The sequence below is a fragment of the Anser anser genome, assembly GCF_964211835.1.
Source record: "Anser anser genome assembly, chromosome: Z".
In the NCBI taxonomy this organism is placed as follows: Eukaryota; Metazoa; Chordata; class Aves; order Anseriformes; family Anatidae; genus Anser; species Anser anser.
The window spans coordinates 53,414,684-53,438,809 of NC_139723.1; the positions used below are offsets into that span (position 1 = coordinate 53,414,684).

At 35.2% G+C, this 24,126-nt stretch overlaps 1 protein-coding gene across 7 annotated transcripts in view; it reads left to right on the forward strand.

Moving 5' to 3' along the window:
• ZDHHC21 (zDHHC palmitoyltransferase 21) overlaps window positions 1-20,425 on the forward strand; it is a 42,749-nt gene extending 22,324 nt beyond the window's left edge. For 6 of the 7 annotated variants that reach the window (XM_083816377.1, XM_083816379.1, XM_083816375.1 and 3 more), the window contains 3 exons: window positions 351-467; window positions 15,834-15,877; window positions 16,405-20,425. In XM_083816377.1, the coding sequence (XP_083672503.1) occupies window positions 351-467; window positions 15,834-15,877; window positions 16,405-16,537 (294 nt within the window). In that variant the 3' untranslated portion in view covers window positions 16,538-20,425. Of the gene's footprint in view, window positions 1-350; window positions 468-12,685; window positions 12,819-15,833; window positions 15,878-16,404 lie in introns of all 7 variants that reach the window. The other variant, XR_014576458.1, reaches the window with a different exon arrangement.
• The last annotated feature ends 3,701 nt before the right edge of the window (window positions 20,426-24,126 follow it).

The following is a 24,126-nucleotide window of genomic DNA, read 5'->3' on the forward strand; positions in this document are numbered from 1 at the left end:
AACAGAATGGCTTTCTGATATTTTGGAGCTTGTGTGTAGCAATCTGACACTGTTTGAGGTGGTAAAATAAGGAATAACCTGTCTGAGCTTAATGTATTCCTAAACCTTAAATACCTGAATGAGGTATTGTTAGCAGTATGACAAAAAAAACTGTTTACATGTATAAATAAATGATTGTTTTATAATTTTAGCACATAAATATATCAATAATTTGCCACATAGCTCAAAATCCAATGTTTGTCTCTAGCGTAAGTCTTCGGGTGCAGCTCTTATCTAGTATTTCCACTCAGTTCAAAGACTTACATAAATTTTTAAATGCTAAAGTCTCTCTCCTTTCTCTCTCATTCTAGGATGATTTTGTATTTAGACATGAACTTGCTCTTCTAAGAATATCTGCCTTCATGGGCCTAATAATGTTAGGTGGAATAAGTGGACTCTTTTACACTCAGCTAATGGGTATTTTCACAGTAAGTATCTAATCCCTTAATTTTAGAGGTATATATTAGTTTTATTTTCAATAAACTTAATAAAAGCAAAAAAGCAGATTGCATTTAAGGGACGCTAGAGAAACATTTCTACTATGAAGCACCTATTTGGTATGTGCTTTGTCAAGATTTCTTCTCCAAGGAAGTCTTAAGAAGCCTTCTAGGAAACAAGTGTGTAGTAATTCACCAATCAATGCAATTTCCTGTTGTGTATTAATAAAATTAACCTTACATTGTCCTGGATTGATAAAGTGTACAAAGTATGTATTTTGTGAGTTTTGATGCTTGTTTTTATTTTAAAATCTTATGTGCCCTGGTCTCTGGCTTTGTGACAGTGAGGCCTGCTGATAAATCATGGATTCTGAGAACACAGACTTTTTATTAAGTATTTTAATAAATAAGTTTCCTTTCATATCTTTTCAATTATTAAATTGTGGAATGGGATTATGTATTCTGACTGTAAATTGTTACAGTCCAAATGCATATTCTATATTTAAAGGTACAGAAAAAAAAAACTCTGGAAACATTTTTCAGTTAGATGAATTTGGTAATTTAATAAATATAAGAAGGAAGTTTTTGTTGCTGTAACATCCTTCTCTGTACATTAGAAATGTACAGTACCTACTAGTGAATCCTTTAGAATTATATTGAGAATCCAAAGAATTATGTAAAATACTCCAGTGTTCAACAAAGAGAGTACATTAGTCAGGCGTGGACATATCCGAAAGAGTGTATGATCTGGCCTGCAAAACTTTTTTTTAGAAATAGTGAAGTATAAGATAACAGCATCTTTGTGACTACAACTAACTGAGATTTGCCTGAGATTTCAATTTGCTATTATCATGGTTTACACAGTGTTAACCTTTTAGGTATATGATGGAAAACCTCCTAAGTGTATTATGTAATTCCTTTGTATGGAATAAAGGACCAAAAAAAAAAAAAAAGCTGCATAGTTTTTACTTCTGTTAGATAAAAACATATTTATTGTTTTTGTTGCTTCCTGATTTTTGTGCGTCTATAGCTATACTGTTATTATTTTTGCCATCTTCTAGCTGCTCTAACAGACTGCTTCCTGCACTTCCTCTCAATCCCAGGTCTGTTTACCTTTGTGCCCCTTTATTGTGTGTCTGATTTCTGTTCCAGGGTCTAGCTGACAGGTTGTCGCCTCCCTGTTTATATGCTGGCACACAACCTTTGTGTCCGTGTACATTAGAGTTTTTCTAATCCCATACTACGCCTTGCTAGGTATCTAGCTGAAGTGCTGCAGGCATCTGGATTCTGCTTCCTCTCCCTCTAGTGGGAGAGGCAGAAAATGAAGGAGACTTAATGTTCAAATGCTGAAATGTGGATGTCTTTTGAGTCTCTATTAAGTGGATGTAGGAGAAGGAACAAAAAGCCATGTGTTTAGCACTATGCTAAAACACAGAAATGATGCAGGAGAAAATGAATAAAACAGAAACCTCCAGTTCTGTTCTGTGTGGACTAAATTTTGGCTATGGCCGTCAGCATCTATCCAGATACTATGAGTATACATGAAACAGTAACTCTGAGTGAAACTGATTGTCACATATGCCTGAAACTTGGAACACTTCTTTTCTGCCACAAGGTAAAAATTCTGCTGCCTCTGCAACACACATGCATTCCTAGAGTGTTCTTTCACCATTCGAAGACTTAACAGTCAGGCTGCCACCAACGTTTCAAACTCTATCAAGTGCTGAAAAGCTGTTCTCTGTGTCAGTTCTGCACTATACTGTCATGTACGTCCCATTGCACCTACTAGGCTGGCTACTACCCTGGAATGGATATGAGCGAAAAATAGTATTTTCAAGTCCAATCTTCTTTTATGTGCTCAAATCATATTTCTGTGGATTGCAGAGCTGCACTATGCCTGAACTGTCTTGTCCTCTTTTTCAACCTCCTTCAAACAAATACACTACAAAATAATTGCAGATGTGGATAAACTATATGGGCTCTGAGAGGCAGATATACAGTAGGACCTCTCACTGCACCCTTCCTGTAGCAGAAGACCTATTGTGCTTGCCTTGTATGCCTGAGTTTTTAGGCATGGGATTGCTTGGAGAAGTAGAAATCCATTATTGGGATCCCCATTCACACCATGGGACTCTGTTGCACTGACGTCTAAAAGAACCTATGCTATTCAATGAGTCATCTAGTTCAACTGCTCAAAGTAAGCTGCGAGCTGCCTAGAAGGGGTTATTCAGTGCCATGCTCAGACTCCTCAGAGCTGTGTATCTCCAAACACAAATTGCACACCCTCCGTACTTAACCTGCTTGTGTGTTTGGATCCTCTGTAAATAATTCCTCTGCAACCACTTTCAACATGGTTAAGGGTGTGAAATTGGTGACCTCAGATGTGAATGAGCTGCCCTATTAAGCTACTGCTGTCTTCTGTGAGTTGTGGGTGTCTGTGGCTACACCTTTCTGTCGTGGCTAGAGAGATTGCAGGCACTCTGCACCCCAGCTTTAGTGTTGTTTTAGGGTTGTTAACTTCTGGACCACTGCTGAAGAATGGATATGTAAAAAAGCGAAGCTACCTGCCCACGCTTACACAAAAGGCGTTTTCTTCTGGCTTCTTAAGATACACACTGGTGGTATTTGTTTATATGGAAAACAAAAACCAAAACTATACAGCTGAAAGGAACCATGGTCATAATTGAAAGTAGAAGCAATGGATGATGTTACTTAGAAGGATGCTGCTGAAACCATCACGCAAGTTTTTGAACCTTAATCTTTTAATGTTTTCCAGATTTTTCCTGCTTAAGTGAAATTGGTGGCTATGTACGTTTTGGGTTATGTTTGGTTTTCTCTTGTTTTGGCAGTCACAACTCCCCCTTTTTTTTTTTGGCAGTCAGTGGTCTACAGAAATTCTGCATTTGTTTTTCCAGACATCAAAGTCAAATAGAAACCTTTAACACAGGTTTTTTAAATAAGCAGGATATTAATCCCCTTCAAGTTACTGTCACCATCTACAACCGTAACGTTGTTAGTATTTGAGGCACTTTACTGTGTGCCTTCAGACTGCCTTCAAAATTCTTAAAAGCTGCAGTTTTTTCAGGGTGTGTTATCTTTGGTAAATTTACTAGTGTTCACCCACCCCTACATCTGAGTGGGAGAGTGGCTCGATGGAAGCAATGCTTTTCAAGTTCTGGTACACGTCAATATTTAGTCACATGATAGTTCCAGTTTAATCAGTCTCCAAGAGTTTAGCAACCTGTCACATGGGGAGCGCTCATAGAGGAAGGTGCAAATTTTCATAAGATTTTCTCAACTGATAGAATGGATTTTATGCTATATGTCTAGATACTCTTCTACAAAATTACCCTTTGTCTTCTGAAGCTACCCTGCCTTTTTCATACCCATGCCTTTTTTCCATACCAGCAGCACAATCCTTTTCTTTCTTCTTGTTAATTCTTTGATGAATATGGAATTGGCAGGAATAAAAAATGCAGTCATTTTGAGGAAATCTGCTAGTCAGAGTTAAACAAAACCAAATCTGGTGAGGTTGTGCTTAACCTGCAAGTTGTGTCAGAAAATCTGTCTGTACAGTGTTTGATTGTTAGTGTTGTAGTATGGAGATTTGCTTCCTCTGTAAGCACTTCCCAACGGTTTTGGCTAGTCATTGGATAAGACAGATGAGAGGGCAGCAGGTGCGCTTTGCAAGGACAGTCCTCTGATGAGTAGAACTGGGAAACAAAACGGGTGTACCTGCCCCCAGTTCTGGGTGCACAATATGGAGAAGTTTGTGTCCTCTAGAAGCAATGAGCTGTGATCACCTAGAGACAGTAACGTGTCCATTGTGGACTGTGCTGAGTTACTATTCAGGATCTAGCCTTCCTGTATAAACTAAGCAAATTTTGGCTGTAATGAGCTCTATTTAAAATAATGAATTAATGATGAAATTAGGCTTAATTTAGTATAAGGTACAGATCAAAATTTGTTTAACAGAGGAGCACAGTCATCAAAGACTAGTAATGCATATTTGAGAGTAATTTAAAGAAAACTCAAACACTTGCAGGCATAGACATGCACAGTTAGAGCATTCGTATTACATTAATTGCTCCACAGCAGTTCTTGAGAGCATGCACTTTAGAAATTGCTGAAGCTACGCAGATGTGTGTGAGAGAGGTTGATGAGAATATGGGCCTTTTGAAGAAAGTGCAGCAGAGCAGCAGCTCTGTTTTTCATACTTGTACAGAAAAGCAGATAAACATTTTCTTGGTTCCTGCACTTGCAGTTCAACATCAAACCAAGATTAGTTCCACAGCTTCTGGATAAAAGTAGTTTTTAAATAATAGGTACAATCAGCATTGCAGCTCTATGATCTACTTTGAATGATATATCTGATATTGCTAGATGAACCTAGTGAGTTCAAGTGTTTGGGGTTTTATCTTTGTTATTTACCTGTATTTCAAATTCTGTCAAAATTGTATTTTTGGAAGGAAAAATAGACTAAGGATTTATCTAACTTTGAACTTTTTTTGTAGGAAAACTTTTTCATTCTCCATAACGTAAACTTGCAGGACCATCATTGTTTAATTTTCCAGAAACCAATCCAGTAGTTTCTGTTTTGTGTCACTGAACAAAGTAATACAAGCAGCTAAGGCTAACTTTTTCAGGAATGCTGGACATGCAGATTTTAAAAACACGCAGTTCCCAATTTTTCCATATCTTGTTCATATATAGAAAGTTTTCTGTTTACTGTCAGTCCCACAGAAGCAACTTGGGATTTGAAATTGTAATTTTCTTCCTTCCTTAGCATTATGGGTAATAAAAAACTAGTACTTGAAATAACACCTTCTTGCTTCAATATTTATGGGTGGTTTCCACAGAATGATGGTTCTGCTCAAATATAAATGATTGGAATGTAGCTTAATTATGAAGCAAGATACATATACTACTTCAGAGCACCTGTACTGATTGTTCATGTTTACAGAAGTAAAATTGCTGTCAGTTAACCTTTTTGCCACTGCAGTGAGACAGATAAAATTGAATGTATGGAATGAATTTGCATGAAGATGCAAATTTGTAGATGGCATTTTTCTGAGCAGAGTTGGTCTTTACCAACTTGAGCTATTTAACAAATTGAGCCATCAGATCTTGACAAGCTGTATGAAGAAGGATCAGGAATTTTTGTAAGATTTTAAGGAGAAATACTGGCATTTTCTCCTCTTTGATTATTTTTAGAAGTCAAAACTGTTGTCTAACTCATGTAATTGAAAGGATACGCCCAATATAGTTCCGTATGTTTGAAACAGGGCAGTACCTAAAAATAGGAACGTATATTATGAAGTGCAGGTGATTTATTCTGCTTTGTGTGCTTGTCAAAGTACAGTGTTGCTGTGCAGTTGACTGAACTTCTGTGACTATCATTGGATAACTCTGGGTTGTAACCGTCGATCCATTATGTAAGAGTTATTAAACTAAGAAAAAATGCATGTAATCTTCTGTTATCCTCTTTCAAGTGTGTTCAGCAGATTCTAAGATGCTTGGAAAGAGTGTTCTCTCAGGCAAAAATAAAAACATTTTAACTTGTGTACTTATATTTGGCTCTTGCATGAAGACTGTTCTTAATGCTGTACTACTTGCAAAGTGACTAGCAGACCGAGTTACCTAATATGAAGTAATCTCTCTGAGTATGTAAACCACCTTTTGTATTGTGGTATTTCTGCTGGGGTATCATGAGCATGCTATTTATATCTCATCTGGAGGTCCAGGCAACCAAAGAGCAGGGGAGGTGACTTCCCATAATGAGAGGAGAGCAGCTGGTTGGCAAAAACTGTCCTTAGAGGAACTTTTGACATGAATTATTGTAATGAAGAGAGGAGCAGCTGAGGTCGCCACTTTATACGAGATTAGTGCTTTCTCCCTAGAAACTAGCATATGTGAAACACCCTTTTAGCAGAACAGGCACATGTCTCTTTTCATTCTCCTGCAGTTGCTTTCCCAAAGCTCTCTTTGCCTTTACTCTCACGATCATCCTGAATTTTAGCACTTCTTCCTCATTTACACCAGATCTCTCTTGGGTAACTTACTTGGATACTTTGGAGAAAGAGGAGGCTAAGATCTCTCTCACTCAGAACTCTCTGAAATGGGGAGAAAGTCTAAGATCTTAATTTAGAAAATACTCTTCTTAAAATTTCATTATAAGATGTAGTGTTCTTACAATTTTCTGAAGATCTGTGTGGCATTTTCAGCCATGAAGAAAGCACAGTCTGATGTAATTTCCAAAACTGATGATGTATTTATATTGAAGGCCTACTTATCTTCCATGCCTGACACTTGCTTTTTCAGTCCTCTATTCCCTGTTATTGCTTGTTCTGCAAATATAAATTTTATCTTCCGTAATAGGAAATAAGCCAGTATTCTTAGATTCATAGGCAGCACAATATTTTTCAATGACTACTTCAGAAGCAAAGGCAAGCATAGCATAAAACAGTAGGTTAAAAATAAATAAATAAGAAATTTATATAGTTCTGCTACTGAGAACATCTTTTTATTATTGGTACCCCTTACTTCAGACTACTTCTAGCTGGAACACTCCCCCTCCCATGAGAAATCAATAATTTCTCTTTCACTTCAAGCAATACAGGGAGATGTTTTATATATTTGGTGGCTTGTCATAAATAGTAAAAATAGTATTTATATATAAATTATTGCTTTCTTGAGACAGTTCAATTTCAGAAAAGTTTTAAAGTTTTCACAAAAAAACATCCAAAGCATACGCAGTCTTATGTAACTACTGCCTATGCCTGCTAATGACATTGTACTGCAATGGCAAATGCCGAGTTTGTCTAGAAAGGAGTATCTTGCATTTGTATAAGAGCAAATCTTGAGGAGCAAAAGTTACTTCATTTTATTTCCAGTTACTTTTTTTTTCTGTAGTTATCCTCACGTCAAGTAATAAAATTTAATTAGAAGCTAAATTAAATGGTATTCAGAAACTTGCTTCTTTTCTCAAGATGTTATTTTCATTTATTTTTTTTCTAAACAAATCCTATGTTGTTTGATATTTTCGATATGCAACAGGTATTTGTTTTCCTAAAAGTAAAGAAATAACCTATTCATTCATTCATAGGAAAAAGCATAAATTCACCTAGGGGGAAAAAAAAAAGTCTTTTTACTAGCTATAGATTCTTTCAAGTTTATTATTGCAAGAGGTAAAGAGCTGTTACCCAGGATCACTTTAAAAAGGAGGAACTGTCAGGTTCTGTGTGTGTATGTTAGTACAAAACTAGCCCTGGCATTTGCAATTGTCTCTTTTGCTCACATTCCATTTCTGCGTAAAGAAAGTATTTCCTTATATATTTCACATCACTTCAACTGTTAAAATGATGTTAAAAAAACTTTTTTTTGAATTGATACAATAAGGTTCTGACATTTCAGTTATGTTTGATCTATGAAGTATTACTATAGTACAAGTAGTTAATAATATGGCATGGCCTTTAAATAATGGTTTCTCTGATTATTTTGATGTGTTGCAAAACAACACTTTTTCACACATTTTCCATCTCTACTGAGGTTTTAAGTTGCACAAGACTAAGTAGTATTAAGTTGCACAATAATAAGTAGTATTCAATTTGTTGACCTGTTTTAAGGCTGGTACCTTTTGCGTATGAGAGGGTTTCTTTTTTCTCAGGCTCTGTGCTGTTCTTTATTTTGTGGGCTGCCACCTGTCTGAAGCAATCAGCAACTACTCTCTTTCTCTTCCTATGTACAAAAGGAAAATCCCATCTTCCCATGGATGGTGGAAGGTAACAGGATAATCAGTTCAGTAGTGATCCTCTGATGTCATTGTGGAAGCCCTGTAAAAGCGGATTATCTGTGACCCAGATAAAATAATTAGAAATTACTTGGACACTTACAAATAACGGATCTACTAATCTCATTTCCAAAGTTAAAAAAGGTCTGTCTCTCAACATAACACTACCAGATGTTTCAGTTAAACAGCATCCTTTGCAGAGACTAATCTAAACCCTAATTTTAAAGGATTACCTTTGATTGTTTTTTATTTCAAACACTAAACAGTTTGTGTTTTCATTTTTCCATATGTTCAAATAAACTATTTATATTGAATTAAATACATTTTCTTCATTTTTCCAGCATAGTCCATAAAATATGATTTTCTGTGATTTAAGTGGCATTACTGTAGACAAATACTTTTCTTTAAAATTATTTAGTAATTAACTTGTTTCTTTGGGGCAGAACTATGTAATGGATGGGCTTTTATAAATTTAATAGATACCATGTGTTCTTTATGCAAGGTAGCATATGTATTATCGTAAACTAAGTGGACAGTGACTTTATTAATTTAATTAATGCTGCCGGGGTTTCCTGTTAATTAAGGGTTTGAATGGTGTACAGTGATATGCCAGTATCCTGGAGCCTCAGTGCTGTGTGGATGTGGTAGAGAGAAATTTCCCTTCATTTGCCTTGGGGAGGATGGAAAGGAAAATAATTTAACAGCTGGTGTTCAACAGTCTGTCTGGTGTACAATATGATGCCTATCCACATAAATTTTTCCTTTCAGAAGTATTTTTAAATGTTGATATTTATTAAGGACTATCCTTTATTATTGTTGCAGTGTTTCTCCTTTCACCTTTAAGTAGCAAACATATTTCAGTAGTATTTTTGTTGTCGTAGCAAACAGATACATCTCAACATGAGCATCCTAAATTACTAATACATATATTTTACCTTTTACTTGCTGTGACTGACACTTACAGAGAGTATGTAGTCAGGAACTTTTTTCATTTTGATCAGCGTTTCATTCATTTTTAAAAGAAAATAAAATCATTTTAACAAAATGAGAAAAAGATGGAAGTTGTACAAACTAAAGTTTTGATGTTTTTATCCCAAAGGAATATTTTCAAGGAGTCAGTTTTCTTTAGGAGTATCATTTCATTTAATAGCATAATGCAAAATGAAGTGTAAATAATGAAAATACAAGTGAAAAAAAAAATTCCCTGTGGAATCAGTAAGTCAGACAAAATTTTAAGAGAGATGAAATGCAAAATAATGAAAATGTATTTGGAGTTATTTTATGAATAAAACAAAGTCTGTTAAATTCTTTCCATATTTTGTAGTGTTGATCCATTGCTTTTTAATATACAGCAAGCACAAGTGATGTAGTTGTGCTAAAATGCTTTTCGTCTTGAAAAATAAGTATCTTATAATTAAAAATATTTGTAATCACATCTTTAATCAGATAATCTATTAAATAATGTTTGATTAGTGAAATAATAAGGGCTTTTCCTGATTTTTTTTTCAAGCATGGCAGAAATTTAATCAAAGAACTATTAATCCTCATAATTAAGTTAGCATAGAAGAAATTGAGATTGGAAGGGGAAATTAGGATTCCCAGGCCAATGTATTCTTTACTTGGTTGTAATAAACTGTAAAATAAAAAGTAATTGTAGAGAGAAAGCTGTATGTAAACTGTAAACCCAAATAATAATTTGAAATTAGAGATAAAATGGAAAATATATTCATGCAAACCTTGTCTGTCTGTATCTGCTTTGTTCTTATCCCTTCTCCTTTTTCTCTCTCTACCTTTAATCCACCTATAGGTAAATCTCCTATTAGAAGACTGCATAAAGTCCTATAAATTAATTGGTCAGGAATTAATCACGTCCTGGTCTTTGAATGAGATTTTGTTAACTGTATAAAGTCTTTTGAACCTCTAACTTATTTTTCTCAAATAGACTAGGAAATGGTTTAACTTTTAAAATGAATATATCCTGCCAGTCTTAAAAGTCTATTTACTTACCATGAAAATAAAATTCTAATTTCTTTTAAAAATCTCTCTCATAAGCTATTTCAAATGTAAGAATAAATTCAAGTGTAAAACATCCGAAGTGGAAAAGGATCTAATCAGTTTTAGATCACTGTGTGGTTTTAGCTTTTAAGGTTTTTAGAGAATGCTTTTATTGAAAATCATTATTTACATTAGTATTAAAGAGTTGTGTAACCTAAAAAAAAATAGTCAAAGACATTTTATACTTTGCAGAGAAACAAAAATGTCATACAAAAAAATATCTTGTTCATCACTCACGGAAGAAGTCCTGTTACAGCTCAATTATTTTCCTAGATAATAAAAGAAGTTCCTTTGAACAATTAAAAATAAGTAACTATAATAATGATGTCTTAGAGTTCTCAGTGCTGAGTACATTTTGTTTAATACATGGGTTGTTAAATTCAGATATGAGACCATTAAAATGACTTCTGTGTGAGGAAGGTCAACAGCTAGCTTTGCAAGGCATTTTTTTCTTTCTTACTGTTTTTTTCTTAAGATGGTATTGGTAAGTATCAAGAAAAATAATATATGTGTTTTGTCATATATCTTGCTGTTGAACAGGCATCGGCACCATAGATTTGAAATAGAATGAAAAAAAGAGATTTGTTTGTTTCATCTTCTGTGTAGATGTGCTCCTAATTTGTTGTTATATATCTTCTTTTCATTGAGTTATTTAGTAATGACAGATTTAATAATGACAAATCTACTTAACAAAATTCATCAGAGCCTAGAAGAGCCTAGGAGGAATATTTCTTAGGTATAATGTAGCTTCATTTTTCATTTTGCACACAATTTAAGAATTTAAAAACACAGAAGTAATTTTCAGTAATTTTAACTGATATTGATAAAATTCATCATATTTTCTTACATGAGAAGTCAAGATTATGAAAACAATGTTGAAAAGTGACCAAACATAAAATCTAAATGTAATTAGGGCCAATAGGGGAAATAGGGGAAATTTCTGAAATATTAAGTGATCTTTTTGTGAAGGTCTCAGTATTTGGTATTCTTCAAATGCTCACCTGTCATATCCTTACATAGATGGAAAAGATGATAAGTAGAAAGAATAAAAAACTGATGGATTGTTCAAGATAGAATGGCACTTCCACATAAAAGCAATGGCTGCAGATCCTGGAAGGCTTGCCAAGTTTTGTTTGTTTTTCCGTTTTCTGCATTGCCATATTTTCTTTCTGATTCTTATATATTGAGTATCTGAAAATGCTGTATTAAGAAAGCATGGCTTAATGCTTGCCTTCTTCAAATGCGAGTATTAAATAAAGCTGTATTTCTTACACATCACTTTAAGCAAGCATATAAGAAAAATTGAACCAGAGGTTGTGGCTGCGTGCTTTGGAGTTAGTCCTGTGAGTTACAAATTACTGCTTCTCCTTTGGAAAACATGAATCAGAGGAAAATATTCTTTCCATGTGCTTGATCTATCATAAACTGGTTCATGATGAATTACATCCTATAGCACAGTTTGTTAAAACACTTTCTTAAAAACCTCTTTTTTTGAGGCAGTTGGTTATTGCTTATTAAAAATATAGATGTGGAAGATCTCTTTTTCTTAGTAGGTAGCACAAGTGCATTCATTTGCAAATTAATCTTGTTAGTCTACAAAATTCAGTCAGTGCTCTTATTGCCTCTTCATAACGGTCTTAGCTGTTGCAATAGCTTACTTAGAGCAGGCAAGCTGCTCCTACAGACTGGCAGTAAGTCCTTAAGGCAAAAACAAAACAAACAAAAAACCCCACAACATTCTGTATCCCCTCAGAAGAATCTGAACCCTTTGCCCTTTGTCTTTCTTTTGAAATTGTATGTTGTTAATTATTTCTGTGCTTACTTCCTCTAATTTATTTTGTCTTTCTCATTAAGGTGTGATTTTTTGTCCCTAGTTGCTTTAAGATGCTTGCCAGTGGGTGTGTATCTCTGAATAGCCAAGTGCAGGAACAATATTTGTTTCCAGTCTGGATGATGACTTTTGGGGTCCAGATGACCCCAATGTGAAATTAATTAGATCTTGGTTAGTTGATCTTGTCTTGTATGAAATAGGAATTTTTATATTTTTATTGAAGATAGATATTACTAGGACTCAATAAATATACCAAATTAGTTCATACCAAGTTATTTTCAAACTCTGGATGAGTGCCAACTCCCCAAAAGATTTTAACGTCAGCATTAGCTGTGAGTCTTAAACAAAACAAAACAAAGAAATTTGTAGCAGTGTTCTATTTCTATTAATAGTAATCCAAGCTGATAGTAGATGCAGACAGCCAAAGCCTCTTAGGCTGAATGCAGTAATGCTGGTGTTATAACAAAACCTTCATTTACATTAAATGCATAAGTTCATGAGATGTGTTAATAAACAGAACACTTTGTCATTCAGAAGAATAGGGGTTATTCTGATCCTCCTTCTGGTCCTCCTTTTCTTCTCTGGAAGAATTCATCTCTCTCTCCTGTCTCCAGAGGGGCTGCTGAGTTTCCTGGGGTGCTGTGAAGTTTCACTTTCATGTGAAAAGGTAAATTGGTTCACTGTCAAATGAAAATGTATTTCAAATAAGCCCAGCTATTTGGCAGTGGTTTTGGGGGAGGGAAACAGTGAGGGGAGTTGGGTTTCTCAAGTTAGTCACCAGCACTTCTCAACTAGCTAAACTTTGGAGAGAGGTGATTCCTCCCATTCCTTCAGCACTAGTTCACAACTTTTATAATGTGTAGAGATTATGCTTGTTTGTTTTTTAGTTCTGAAAAGGTATCCCAAAAACAAAAGATTCACTGCTTAGTCCCAATTCCTTTACTGTAAAGCCAAAGTAGGATAAAGTAGTTTCTGTCATTTTAATGCAAGAAGGAAGGAGGATTTTGTTTGACTTCCTATCCAACTAAAATCCTTAGTATGTTTTAAAGGTGTGGAAGTTTGACAGGCATTTCTTACAGTCATTTTCTGCAGTTCTATTTTGTTATTTCCACTTAGTTCATTAATGTAATGGGCTGCATTTTTGAGAAAAGCAAATCCTGAGGAGCATCTTTCAGGTCTTACTGCCATGATAGCAACTAAAAAGAAATAGCACCCTGCCCCTTCACAATCCCCAAACTGGGAATTCCTCCAAAAATCTCAAATACAATGTTTTATATAGCAGTACAAACATATTAATGAATCACCAATGTGATGAAACAGAGCAAAAAGCTGTAGTTTTAAGTATTATTTTGTTATGTTACGGCTGCACCCAAAGCTATTTAAGGTTCCTTTTGTGCAAATACAAATCTTGATAGTTAGAAATCAATTATAGCATGGACTAGTGTACTGCTGTTCTTTGAAATTCATTAGCAATCATTGCTTTCAAACATATTAGTATTATTTTATACTATCAGTTAGAGAGCTTTGAGTTGACAGGAGGCTAGTTCTTAGAGATGGGATGTTTTTGCGGTTATGGAAGGAGCATGCCATGAAACTACTGTTAAAACCTCACTGAAATGTCATGGAAGTAACGTCTGTGCCTATTTATTATTATTCAGAAAGCTGTGTGTGATTTTTAGTGGTCAGCAAAGTGTTCGTCCTGACAAGACTGGACAAAAAGCTTGCCCAAGGAAGCAGAATATTCTCTGGCTGTTCAGTCATGTCCTGATGTAGCAAGGAAAATGGCTTGTGTCTTCTAATGCTTTCTTGCTCCCTGTGGAAGGTGAGGGGAGGGAAAGCAAGCTAATATACTAGACAAGCCCATAAGGTAGAGAGGAGAAGCAGTTTATCTATGGGAGTTGGAACAACAGACATTATTTACAGTCTTTTGCCTCCAGTCCGGTCCTCTCTCACTCCCGAGCAGTTTTTCAAATCCACCTAATGATGGTGCCAGAATGGATTTATATAATCTGCTGTGAGCATGCCTTTTCTGCAGAAACAGGGAAGAACTTTGAGAATAGGGGACATCTCTCCTTTGCCACAGTGAGTGTAGAATTCAGCTGATAGGCAGTGGGGAAGAATTACATATTTTTGCAGTTTAGCGAGCAGTAAGGGATCCTCTTCCAAAACTAATCATAGCTGGGAAGTGGATTTAGAAGATGAAAATTTAACAAGGGGAGTTGAGACCACCTACATTTGGTGAAGTAGGGGAGCAGCTCCCTTTACATTATGTCCCACTAACATTTCACCATTCCTCTCCAAACATTTATGAAAGAGGGTAGCAGAATCCCAGCAGTGCCTGCACTGAATTGGTTGCACTGATGGCAAGAACAATCAAGGAACACAGTATGGTTTTATTGCTAGGTAGTGTTTCCAGATGACTTAATGAAGTCGCAACCTAATTAAACCACATCCCTTGTGTGTGTGTATGGCTGGGACAATAGAGACAAGCTCTCAGTTTCATTCAAATGCTAGTGTAATCTGACAGGTGCATTATGTACATGCCTAAATCAATGAACAGTGAAGGGAATATCAAGCTGCCATGAAAAGAAGGTGGAACCATGAAAAATATTTATTGTATTTTGGACCCAGTGAATAATTTTGGGACATAATGAATTATGCCTGTGCTTGAAAACACTAATGCTACTGGAGTTAAAATTGAAGAGATATATGTGTACAAAGCAAGCTTTTTCATTAAATATATAGTGTGAAAGTGAGAGAAAAGTACCATTGTTTATAGTTTTAAAAGTTTAATTTTGAGATGACCTAAGTTTAAATTGATTTATTATTTATAAAGCTTTGTGATTTTATTAAATCAATCCTGTTTAAGAGTGTAATATATGAATTTAGTTTACTGTTAGCTGCAGGAGTGCCTTCAATCTGGATACGATTTAGTTTTCCCTTAAAAAAAAAGTTTTAAAAAAATCGTTTTTATTTTTAGTGTTTACCTCTAGAGACTATGGAAATAGCTGGTTTCTTCTTAGTAGTGCTGTTTGTATTATGATACTTATGAAGATGGTTGTTTCAAAACTTCTTGCTAGGTCCTACTTTTCAAAATACTACTTCTGTTAATTTTTTTATTTTTTTTTTACTAAGTTTAGTAAACTTTAACTAAGTTAAAGTTTACTAAGTTTTACTAAAGTTAAAGTTTACTAAGTTAAGGCATAAATGTATTTAAATTCCTGTGGTTATCTCAGTGGACTACTCCAAGTCGGGAATGTGTGCTTGTGAAAAGTATGGCAAGAGTTTACTTTGCGCACATTACTTCTAAATGTCATATGAATTAAGTGTAACATGTCTATTTATTTTAGCCATAATAATGCTGTAAATTTTTGTTGATATTCTGTGGTATGTTCTACCACAGTAAAATTACACAGTATAGTATTACATCATGTTTGTAAAAATCATTTAACAGATTGAATAAATTTGTTGTGCATATAATCTCACAGCTGTTTATAGCTAATATAGAGTAATGAGTAATATGAGTAATATATATGAGTAACATGTAACCTACTGGACTGATGCCAAAGCAGTGTATGCTTACAGTCAATTCCCTGCCTTATTTAGTTGCTTTCATAATAACATATTAACAGTGAGGAATATAATGAAATAGTATTTCATTCTGTTTTCTTTTCTTCAACAGGACACTACGAGTATAGAAAAAATGTCAAACTGTTGTGAAAATGTGTAAGTGCTGTAAAATGTCTGCATTTATTTGCTGAAGGAATAGCTGCTTTTTTAACTGTGTGGGAGAAGAGGAACTGAAGGCATTGTTAAAGATTATTTTGCATGTTACTGTGTCGTGTACTTCCTATCTCTAGCAGTAGCTCTCTAATCCTTTAATATTAGTTTTATACAAAGCAGCCTCACATTATTCATTTTCCTTCTTTATCAATAGTAAGTGAAGCTGTATTTTCTTTCAAAAGTACAGGTTGAAAATCACTTGCTACTGTGTTCTTGACATACATTGCATTGATCCTGAGGTTCTCCTCTGCTTCAAAAGTTACCTTCCGTTGATTGATGACATGGATAATTTCTATTTTCCAAAGTTAAGTCTCAGCTGCAAGCCATAATGAAAGAAAAGCTGTATTTATGATGCTGGGACACAATTCATCAGAGTCCAGTAATGGATCCCCAGCCAACCTGTATTGTTTTAGCTGACTGAAGTGCACCATGGGAGTGCTGTCTTTCACTAATAATGCTGTCTTCTGTAGATCGAGGCCCCGAAAGCCATGGCAGCAGACCTTCTCAGAAGTTTTTGGCACTCACTGGAAGATCCTGTGGTTTATTCCTTTCAGGCAGAGGCAACCACTGCGAGTTCCCTACCACTTTGCCAATCACGTCTAAACAGATGGATGGTGGGCACAGATGGGTCCTCCATGCTGGAAGTGTGTTACAGGTTTTATGATAATAGGACTATGACAGTCTTCAAGTCAATTAAAAGCCACCCACCAATCATAGACATCACAGAGTGCCCCAGGCTTTATTTTAATAGTGGTCTTGATTCTGTTCTGAAATTATTACAACTTGTATGTTTAAGTTTAGGCATATTCACTTTCAAATTAGCTTTCCAAAGGGATTTCTGTTGTCTTTGAGGTTAATAGCAAAAACAAATGACTGGAATGCAGTCTTACACTGTTTGATAATACTGGCTCTTTTGTTTTTTTCCTTTGGTAGGAAACACTGAAGTTTACACTGATTGTTAGCTTTTCCACTAAGTGTCTTATTGATTTTTTTTTTTAAATCAGTAGATCTTTTTAAATAATATTGAGGTCTTTTTTTCTGCTACATATGTTAAAAATTCACTTATAGTGCCATTTATTTGTGATGCAAAGTTTTAATCATGCAGCACTGCACTATAAAAGGTAACATTTAAAACAGACAGACTTCTTCCTAAGCCTTTCTCAGAAGGGTTTTTCTAAATTCGTGTATATATCTGTTTATATAGAGAGATCTTACAATTGTCTTTCTGCATAAATATGATCTTAGTGGAAAATATTTGTGTCTTAATGTCAACAAAAGCTATGAAATGTCCCAGGGTAAAATATGCAGACGGAAAGCACACTTTGCTCAATATCCCAAGGATTTCTTTGCAATAATTCAAAATAAAATAATAATTAAAAAAGTTGTATGGTGCAAATGTGAGAATGATTATGTTTTAAAAATGCAGATATAATTAGCGTAATGTACCATAAAGAATAGTACATTGTCGTTAGAATGATACACATTTTATATTTTTTTATTCTTTAGTCATGATTAGCTGAAATTAGTTTAGGTGTTTGTAAATGGGGAGCATATATGAAAATATTTAAAAATATTTATATATAAATACAGATATTTGCTACTAATATGTCTGGTAAAGATTACTAGCTGATTTAATAGGGTATTATATTGATATACAATAGCTTGTTGTGGGCCCTTTATGTATAGAAGTAATTAACCAAAGAAAGCATTCTGAAGATTACATGTGGTAAAATGACAATGGTTCCTAAGCACTGGCTTGACTTTGCTGTGTCTGGAAAATATATGTAATTTATTATAGCCTTGTGTATCTGTACAAATACTAGCATGGGATATTTGTGATTTTTGAAAGTTCTGTGAATTTTCACGAAAAACTCAAAGCTACGATGTTTTAAGTTATGCTGCTTATAGTGTTTCTTGTCTAGTCTAACAGGGCTAGGATCCACCTTAAATGACAGCCAAGCAAATGGATAATAAAGAGGTACAAAATCAGGGTGTACAATATGTAGGCTGGATTTGGAGAAAATTTATAAATGGTTCATTCAAAATGAATGGCTAGCTTTTGAATGCTGTTCATAATGAATTTTTAGATCAGCTCTTTTAAAATTTTATTAGATTCACTGCCTGTGCTAGGTGTTCATTTATTGAATTAACAGATTTTGATGATGCTTTGAAATTGCCAAAATTGCTCATCTTAAAAATCACTTGAATTTTTTGTAAACTTCTAACATTTGAACTAACTTCACTTCTCCTGTCTGTTAAAAATGAATACTAAGCATCATTTAAATTTTGAACCTAATGTTCAGCTATTCTTTTTTTCACTGCATTTATAGATGTGAGTTTAGAATTTAAGATGGTATTGGCAGCAATGTGTAAATGAAGGTGAGTTTCATGAAAAGTGATTGAAAAGGCTGGACTAGCACTTGAAATTAACAAGAATGTGTTTATACATTCTAAAGTAATGTCTGTATTCACTTTTTTTGGAAGGAATTCAATTACTGTAGTCTCTGCAAAGCACATAGAGGAGAGACTGCAATAATAGCATTCAGTTTTGGTTTATATGCCAATATTTAAATGTGTGTCATGAGCAAAATGTAGTTTTGTTTTTTTTTTTAATCAAATTTCAAATTACATAGCAGATCATAATTCTTTGATGCTTATTAAGACATAGGATCGAGAATGTAACTGTTCTTGATATATTCATTATGGGGGCATATAATTATTCTTTCTGATTTCTAATATCATCATCTCAGGTAATTTAAGTATACTTGGAGAACCAAATCTGTAATCCAGAATCAGCTCAATAGTTGGAGCCTCAATTATAAACATTGTATTTTTATTTTTTTTTACCTGATATGCATTGAATGTTATCTGCTTTGCGGGGATAAAAATCCACACAAAGTCCAAATGTGTACTTTGTTCTAGTATTAAGAAAGAGGAAGTGTGAAACATAAAAACCAGTCATGATAAGGCACAGATTAGGGAATAAACACGCTCTGATTGGACTACAGAGTGTACATACAAACATCCGTGCACTCATGCGCATGATTAATAGTTAATGATGAAAAATGTTTATGCTTGGACATTAGCAAGTATTTGGTCTTTAGTAAGAAGACTATTTTAGGACTGTAGTCTGTCAGGCAAGTGCTGCAATGCGGGGTAGAGCCTTTCCTCTCTTATTCTCGAAGTGCCCTCTTTTGGTCATATTATGCAACGACAGTTGAATCGTGGCCCGGAACATGGACGGGGCCAGCTGTCATTCTTCATTATTGCACAGGGGTAATCTGGAGCAATAATTGCATGATTTGGGCGTGTGTCTGTGCTAGTGGTCAGATTAACGTATCAGGACTGGACTGCATCTTAAATAGGCAGACAATGTTTTGGGTCTGCCTCAAAGGTAGTGTAGCATGTGGGATTTTTTTCTAGAAAATTTTCAGAATCAATAGACTTTCCTTTCAAACAATATATTATAAATTTAAATTCTAAGGCACTTACTCAAATGACCCAAAGAAGAACCTTGGAGCTTAAGAAAATTATGTATATGAAAATCTTGCCTGAATCTGAGATGAAAATGATAAAGTCACAAATTCACAATTTCTCAAATGTTTTCATATTCTTAGATTTATTTATTTTTTTTGGTAAATATATTTTTTGTAGACTTCACTCTTAACATTAGGAACCAACATAAATATTATTTAGGCAACTACTTTATTTTTTATCCTAATTTTGAATGTATGGAGGAGAGAAGGGAGTGTTTGTATACACAGTCATTTTCAGTCTTGAGAAGGATTCACGAGTAAGAACTTGAGAACCGAGTGGAAGGAAAGATTTTGAACTAGGCCTCCTTCTGCTTGTCTTGAATCTACAGTGGGTGAGTGTGAAGGGAAAATTCATGAATGTGCAGTGGAAATGAAGATGGGACCAAAACAGGTGTTTTGATTCTTTACCTAAATTTACCAAGATAAGTGAAATTGCAAAGAGCAGGTGTTATGCCGTTTAAGTATCCATGCCATCATTATTCAAGTCTTTCACTGTTCATCATACAGATGTCCGGTTTTATTAAGCAAACTATTCTTCTAAGAAATAATGAAACATGCTTTGTTTTGTGCTATAGCAGGCCACTGTACCCCAATGTAAGGAACGTAGGTGGTAAAGTCAGGATTTCAGCAGTACTGTGAAAGAGATTTTTTTTTTTCAAGTCCACTTTGCATTCAGACAAAACATGGTAATAGATGGGTTTCTGGTAACCTGAAATTGTTAGTTAACATAAATCACCTTTTTATAACATGTCATGTACTGTATTTGGCCAGCCTTCCTGCCAGCAGTACATCACTTGTAGCAGAAAGCTGCTGTCACGCATTTGAGGTTGCTGTCACTTGGATGTATTCTTTAACTTGGTTATCTCCAACCTTTGTTTTCACCATGCAATTCATTTTGCTGCTGCTCACCAAAAAAAAACCAAACCAACCAACCAACCAACAAAAAAAAAACAAACAGCATAGCTTTATTAGAACAGCTGTATCACAAAGATAAAGCTTAATACTGTTGATTGACTCTTCTCAATTTCCCAACTGGAAATATCATTGCATTCCTTAAACGTGTTTTCTTTGTATGGTAGAGTCTTGATCTTTCTGGAGAAAAAATGTTGCTTATTCTACATATATTCCAATCAATAATACTGTATTAGTACTTCTAAACTCTTTCTAAGATAAAAACTATATATATTTCCATAGAATCTGCTTCTGAAGGATGAGTTACATAAAACGATGTGGATATCTATTAGTAACACCTAGTATTTCTCATTCAATCCTGTAATTCTGCAGTTGTGTTATGTATGTAAGAATAATAAATTGATTTTTATTAGCATTGTGTATAAGAAATACATTTTTATTTACAATCTTGCAACTGATTGAGAGTTAACTGGCAGAATACATAGGTACTATTCTGCTTTTTTCTTTCAAGAAACTACTAGCTTTTCCCTGGCAGCAAAATCTCTTATCTGATGTTGAAGTCTGTGGACAAAGATTTGAACCCAATGAAGAGATCCAACTAAACATTGTACCTGTCCATTGGTGCTAATAGAAAGAATATTAGAGAGCTTTGTATATATGCATATAGCAGAAGCCCAGCATATGAGCTTCTAACATGCTGTCCCTCTTCAATCAGACAATTCCCTACTGGAAGATTATTTTTGTCCAGCCCTCAGTATAAATTGCTGTTTGTTATACCAAATAGCCACTTTTGTAGCTCTGTTAGCTCTTAAATGATGTTGAATCAGTAGTGGTCATGTGGTACAGCTTTTCAAGTCCTAACAGGCTTCAGCTTAATATGTTCCCAACTGCCAGAGGTAGAGGGTCATTTTACCGTCCTTTGAGATCATATCGTGGTGTGCTAACTAGTGTGAAGTCATGAAAGACCTTCTCGCAATAGGTCCAAGATCTCTAGAAGCTTAGTTTGCACTTTGTCTTAAGCTTAAGTTTGTGTAAGTTAGTTTTTCTGTTAACTGATTTTTAGTATTAATGACACTGAAATTGTTGTGTTCGAAAAACAGAAACTTAGACTTAAAAATAACCTCAGTGGGTGACTTAGAGGTTGAACCTGTAGGTAATATCTCCTATAAAATCAGGATGGTAGTCATTTCTCATTATGTTCTGGACGTTTTGTCCGATGCACTTGCTGTTTGACACAGTATTTCAGTAATGTGGGAGTGAGAATGTTTTCAAGAAGCATTTGCTTAACCTAGGAAAAAAATTCACCTTGTGAGAAATTTTCCTTGTGATTTATATAAGAGATCAGAACTTTCAAGGCTGTAGTCATCTACCCGGTCATAATCACTTCTGTTGTGATTAATTCTGTGCAACACAAAAGTTGATGCTTTGAATGAATTTTGTTAAAACTTCTCCCACAGCTGGGAGTTTTCTGTATTCCTTAAACATTTTATATTTAAATCAGATTGGTTTTTGCTTTGCTGTTGCTTGAGTCATCATCTTCTGACCTAAGCCAGTACATGCAATGTTCTGGAGCAGGCACAGGTATATATTAGCAACCAGAGATTCATATCTCTTCTGTCAAAATATTGGACCAGTTATGAGACTTGAATTCTCACATATTTGAACTTTTTAAGAGTAACTCTAACCTCCTATGGATCAGTCTTTATTAACAGACATAACTGCTTTAAAATGTATGTTCTGAGCTGTTCTTTGGGTATTCGTAATAATATATATATATTTTTATTCATCAATTAATATGCGTGGTTCATAAAAGACCAAGTGGAATGTCATGACAAATTTGATTGAATGTGTTCAGGATACAACAACTTATAATATTGATAAGGCTATCAAAGATGCAATCCTATGCTTCCCAGTCATTAGCAAATTGCATATAGAAAGTAGTGTTATAAATACTTATCTATAAAAATATTACAAATCTTTTATTGTGTAAATTAAATTATTTGAAAATACAAAATTAAAGTACACAGGCATTTCAAAGAATGATTTCATCACTGTTTAAAGTTATCTAAAATAGACGAAAAGTGACAAATTCCTGGCTGGTATGCTGTTTATATCAAAATACAAATACTATAGGTACTACCACACAGTCTGTCAGGCACACCATTATTAGCTGTTTTATATATTTATAAATATATATATTTTTTGGTTAATAGTTTTAATAGTTAAGAGTGCAGAAAATATACTGACAGTTGTTTCCTGCATTAATAAAGATAAAATTCATTATTTCTTACATCTTACATGAATGAATTGAATGTAATTCTAAATTAGTCAAAATATCTAGACTTCAAAACTGTTAGAGTCATAGAGGTGCCTCTAGAAATTCCTTTTGGGAAGAATCAGTACTTCTAAATACAGTGTCCCTACTCATGCAACATAGTGCCTTACTGAATACTTAAGAATGCACTGTTCTTCGAAAGCTTTTTGTACTACTATCTTTAAGGTTATAATACAATAAAAAAGGTTTTTTTAGATATGTTAACAGAAAAAGGAGAACCAAAGAAAACATAGGTCCGCTACTTGATAAGGAAGGTCTCCTCACAGACAATGACATAGGCAAAGCAGAGACGTTTAATGCCTTCTTCACCTTTGTCTTCAGTGCTGATGATGGGCTTCAGGACCCTGGGTGCACTGAGCAGGAGGACCATGACGGTGGGAATGACAAACTCCCTACTGACCCTGAACGTTTGCGGGATTTGCTGCTCCACCTGGATCCATACAAGTCCATGGGTCCGGATGGGATCCATCCCAGCGTGCTTAAAGAGCTGGACCTCTCTCAATTATTTTTCAACGATCTTGGAAATATGGAGAGGTCCCAGTAGACTGGAAGCTGGCAAATGTTGTGCCAATTTTCAAGAAGGGGAAGAAAGAAGAAGACCCTGGCAATTACAGGCCTGACAGTCTCACGTCAGTGCCTGGTAAAATTATGGAGAGGATGATCCTTGAAGTTACTGAAGCGCACCTGGGGGACAATGCAGTCATTGGTCCCAGCCAACATGGGTTCATGAAGGGTAGGTCCTGCCTAACAAATCTGATTTCCTTTTATGATAAGATCACCCATCTAGTCGATCAAGGGAAACCAGCTGATGTGATCTTTTTGGACTTCAGCAAAGCTTTTGACACGGTTTCCCATAGGATCCTACTGGACAAAATGTCCAGCATACAACTTAACAAAACCATCATATGATGGGTGAGCAATTGGCTGATGGGCAGGGCTCAAAGGGTTGTGGTTAATGGGGCCACATCTGGCTGGCAGATGGTCATTAGTGGGGTCCCTCAAGGCTCCATTTTAGGGCCAGTCCTCTTCAATGTCTTTATAAATGATTTGGATGTAGGACTAGAAAGTGTTTTGAGCAAATTTGCCGACAACACCAAACTTGGAGGAGTCGTGGACTCGGATGAGGGCAGAAGGCCTTGCAGAGAGATCTGGACAGATTGGAGAGCTGGGCGATCACCAACCACATGAAGTTTAACAAAAGCAAGTGCCGGGTCCTGCACCTGGGACGGGGCAACCCTGGCTATACGTACAGACTGGGCGATGAGGCGCTGGAGAGCAGCCCCACAGAGAGGGATCTGGGGGTTGTGGTTGACAGCAAGTTGAATATGAGCCAGCAGTGTGCCCTGGCAGCCAGGAGGGCCAACCACATCCTGGGGTGCATCAAGCACGGCATCGCTAGTTGGTCGAGG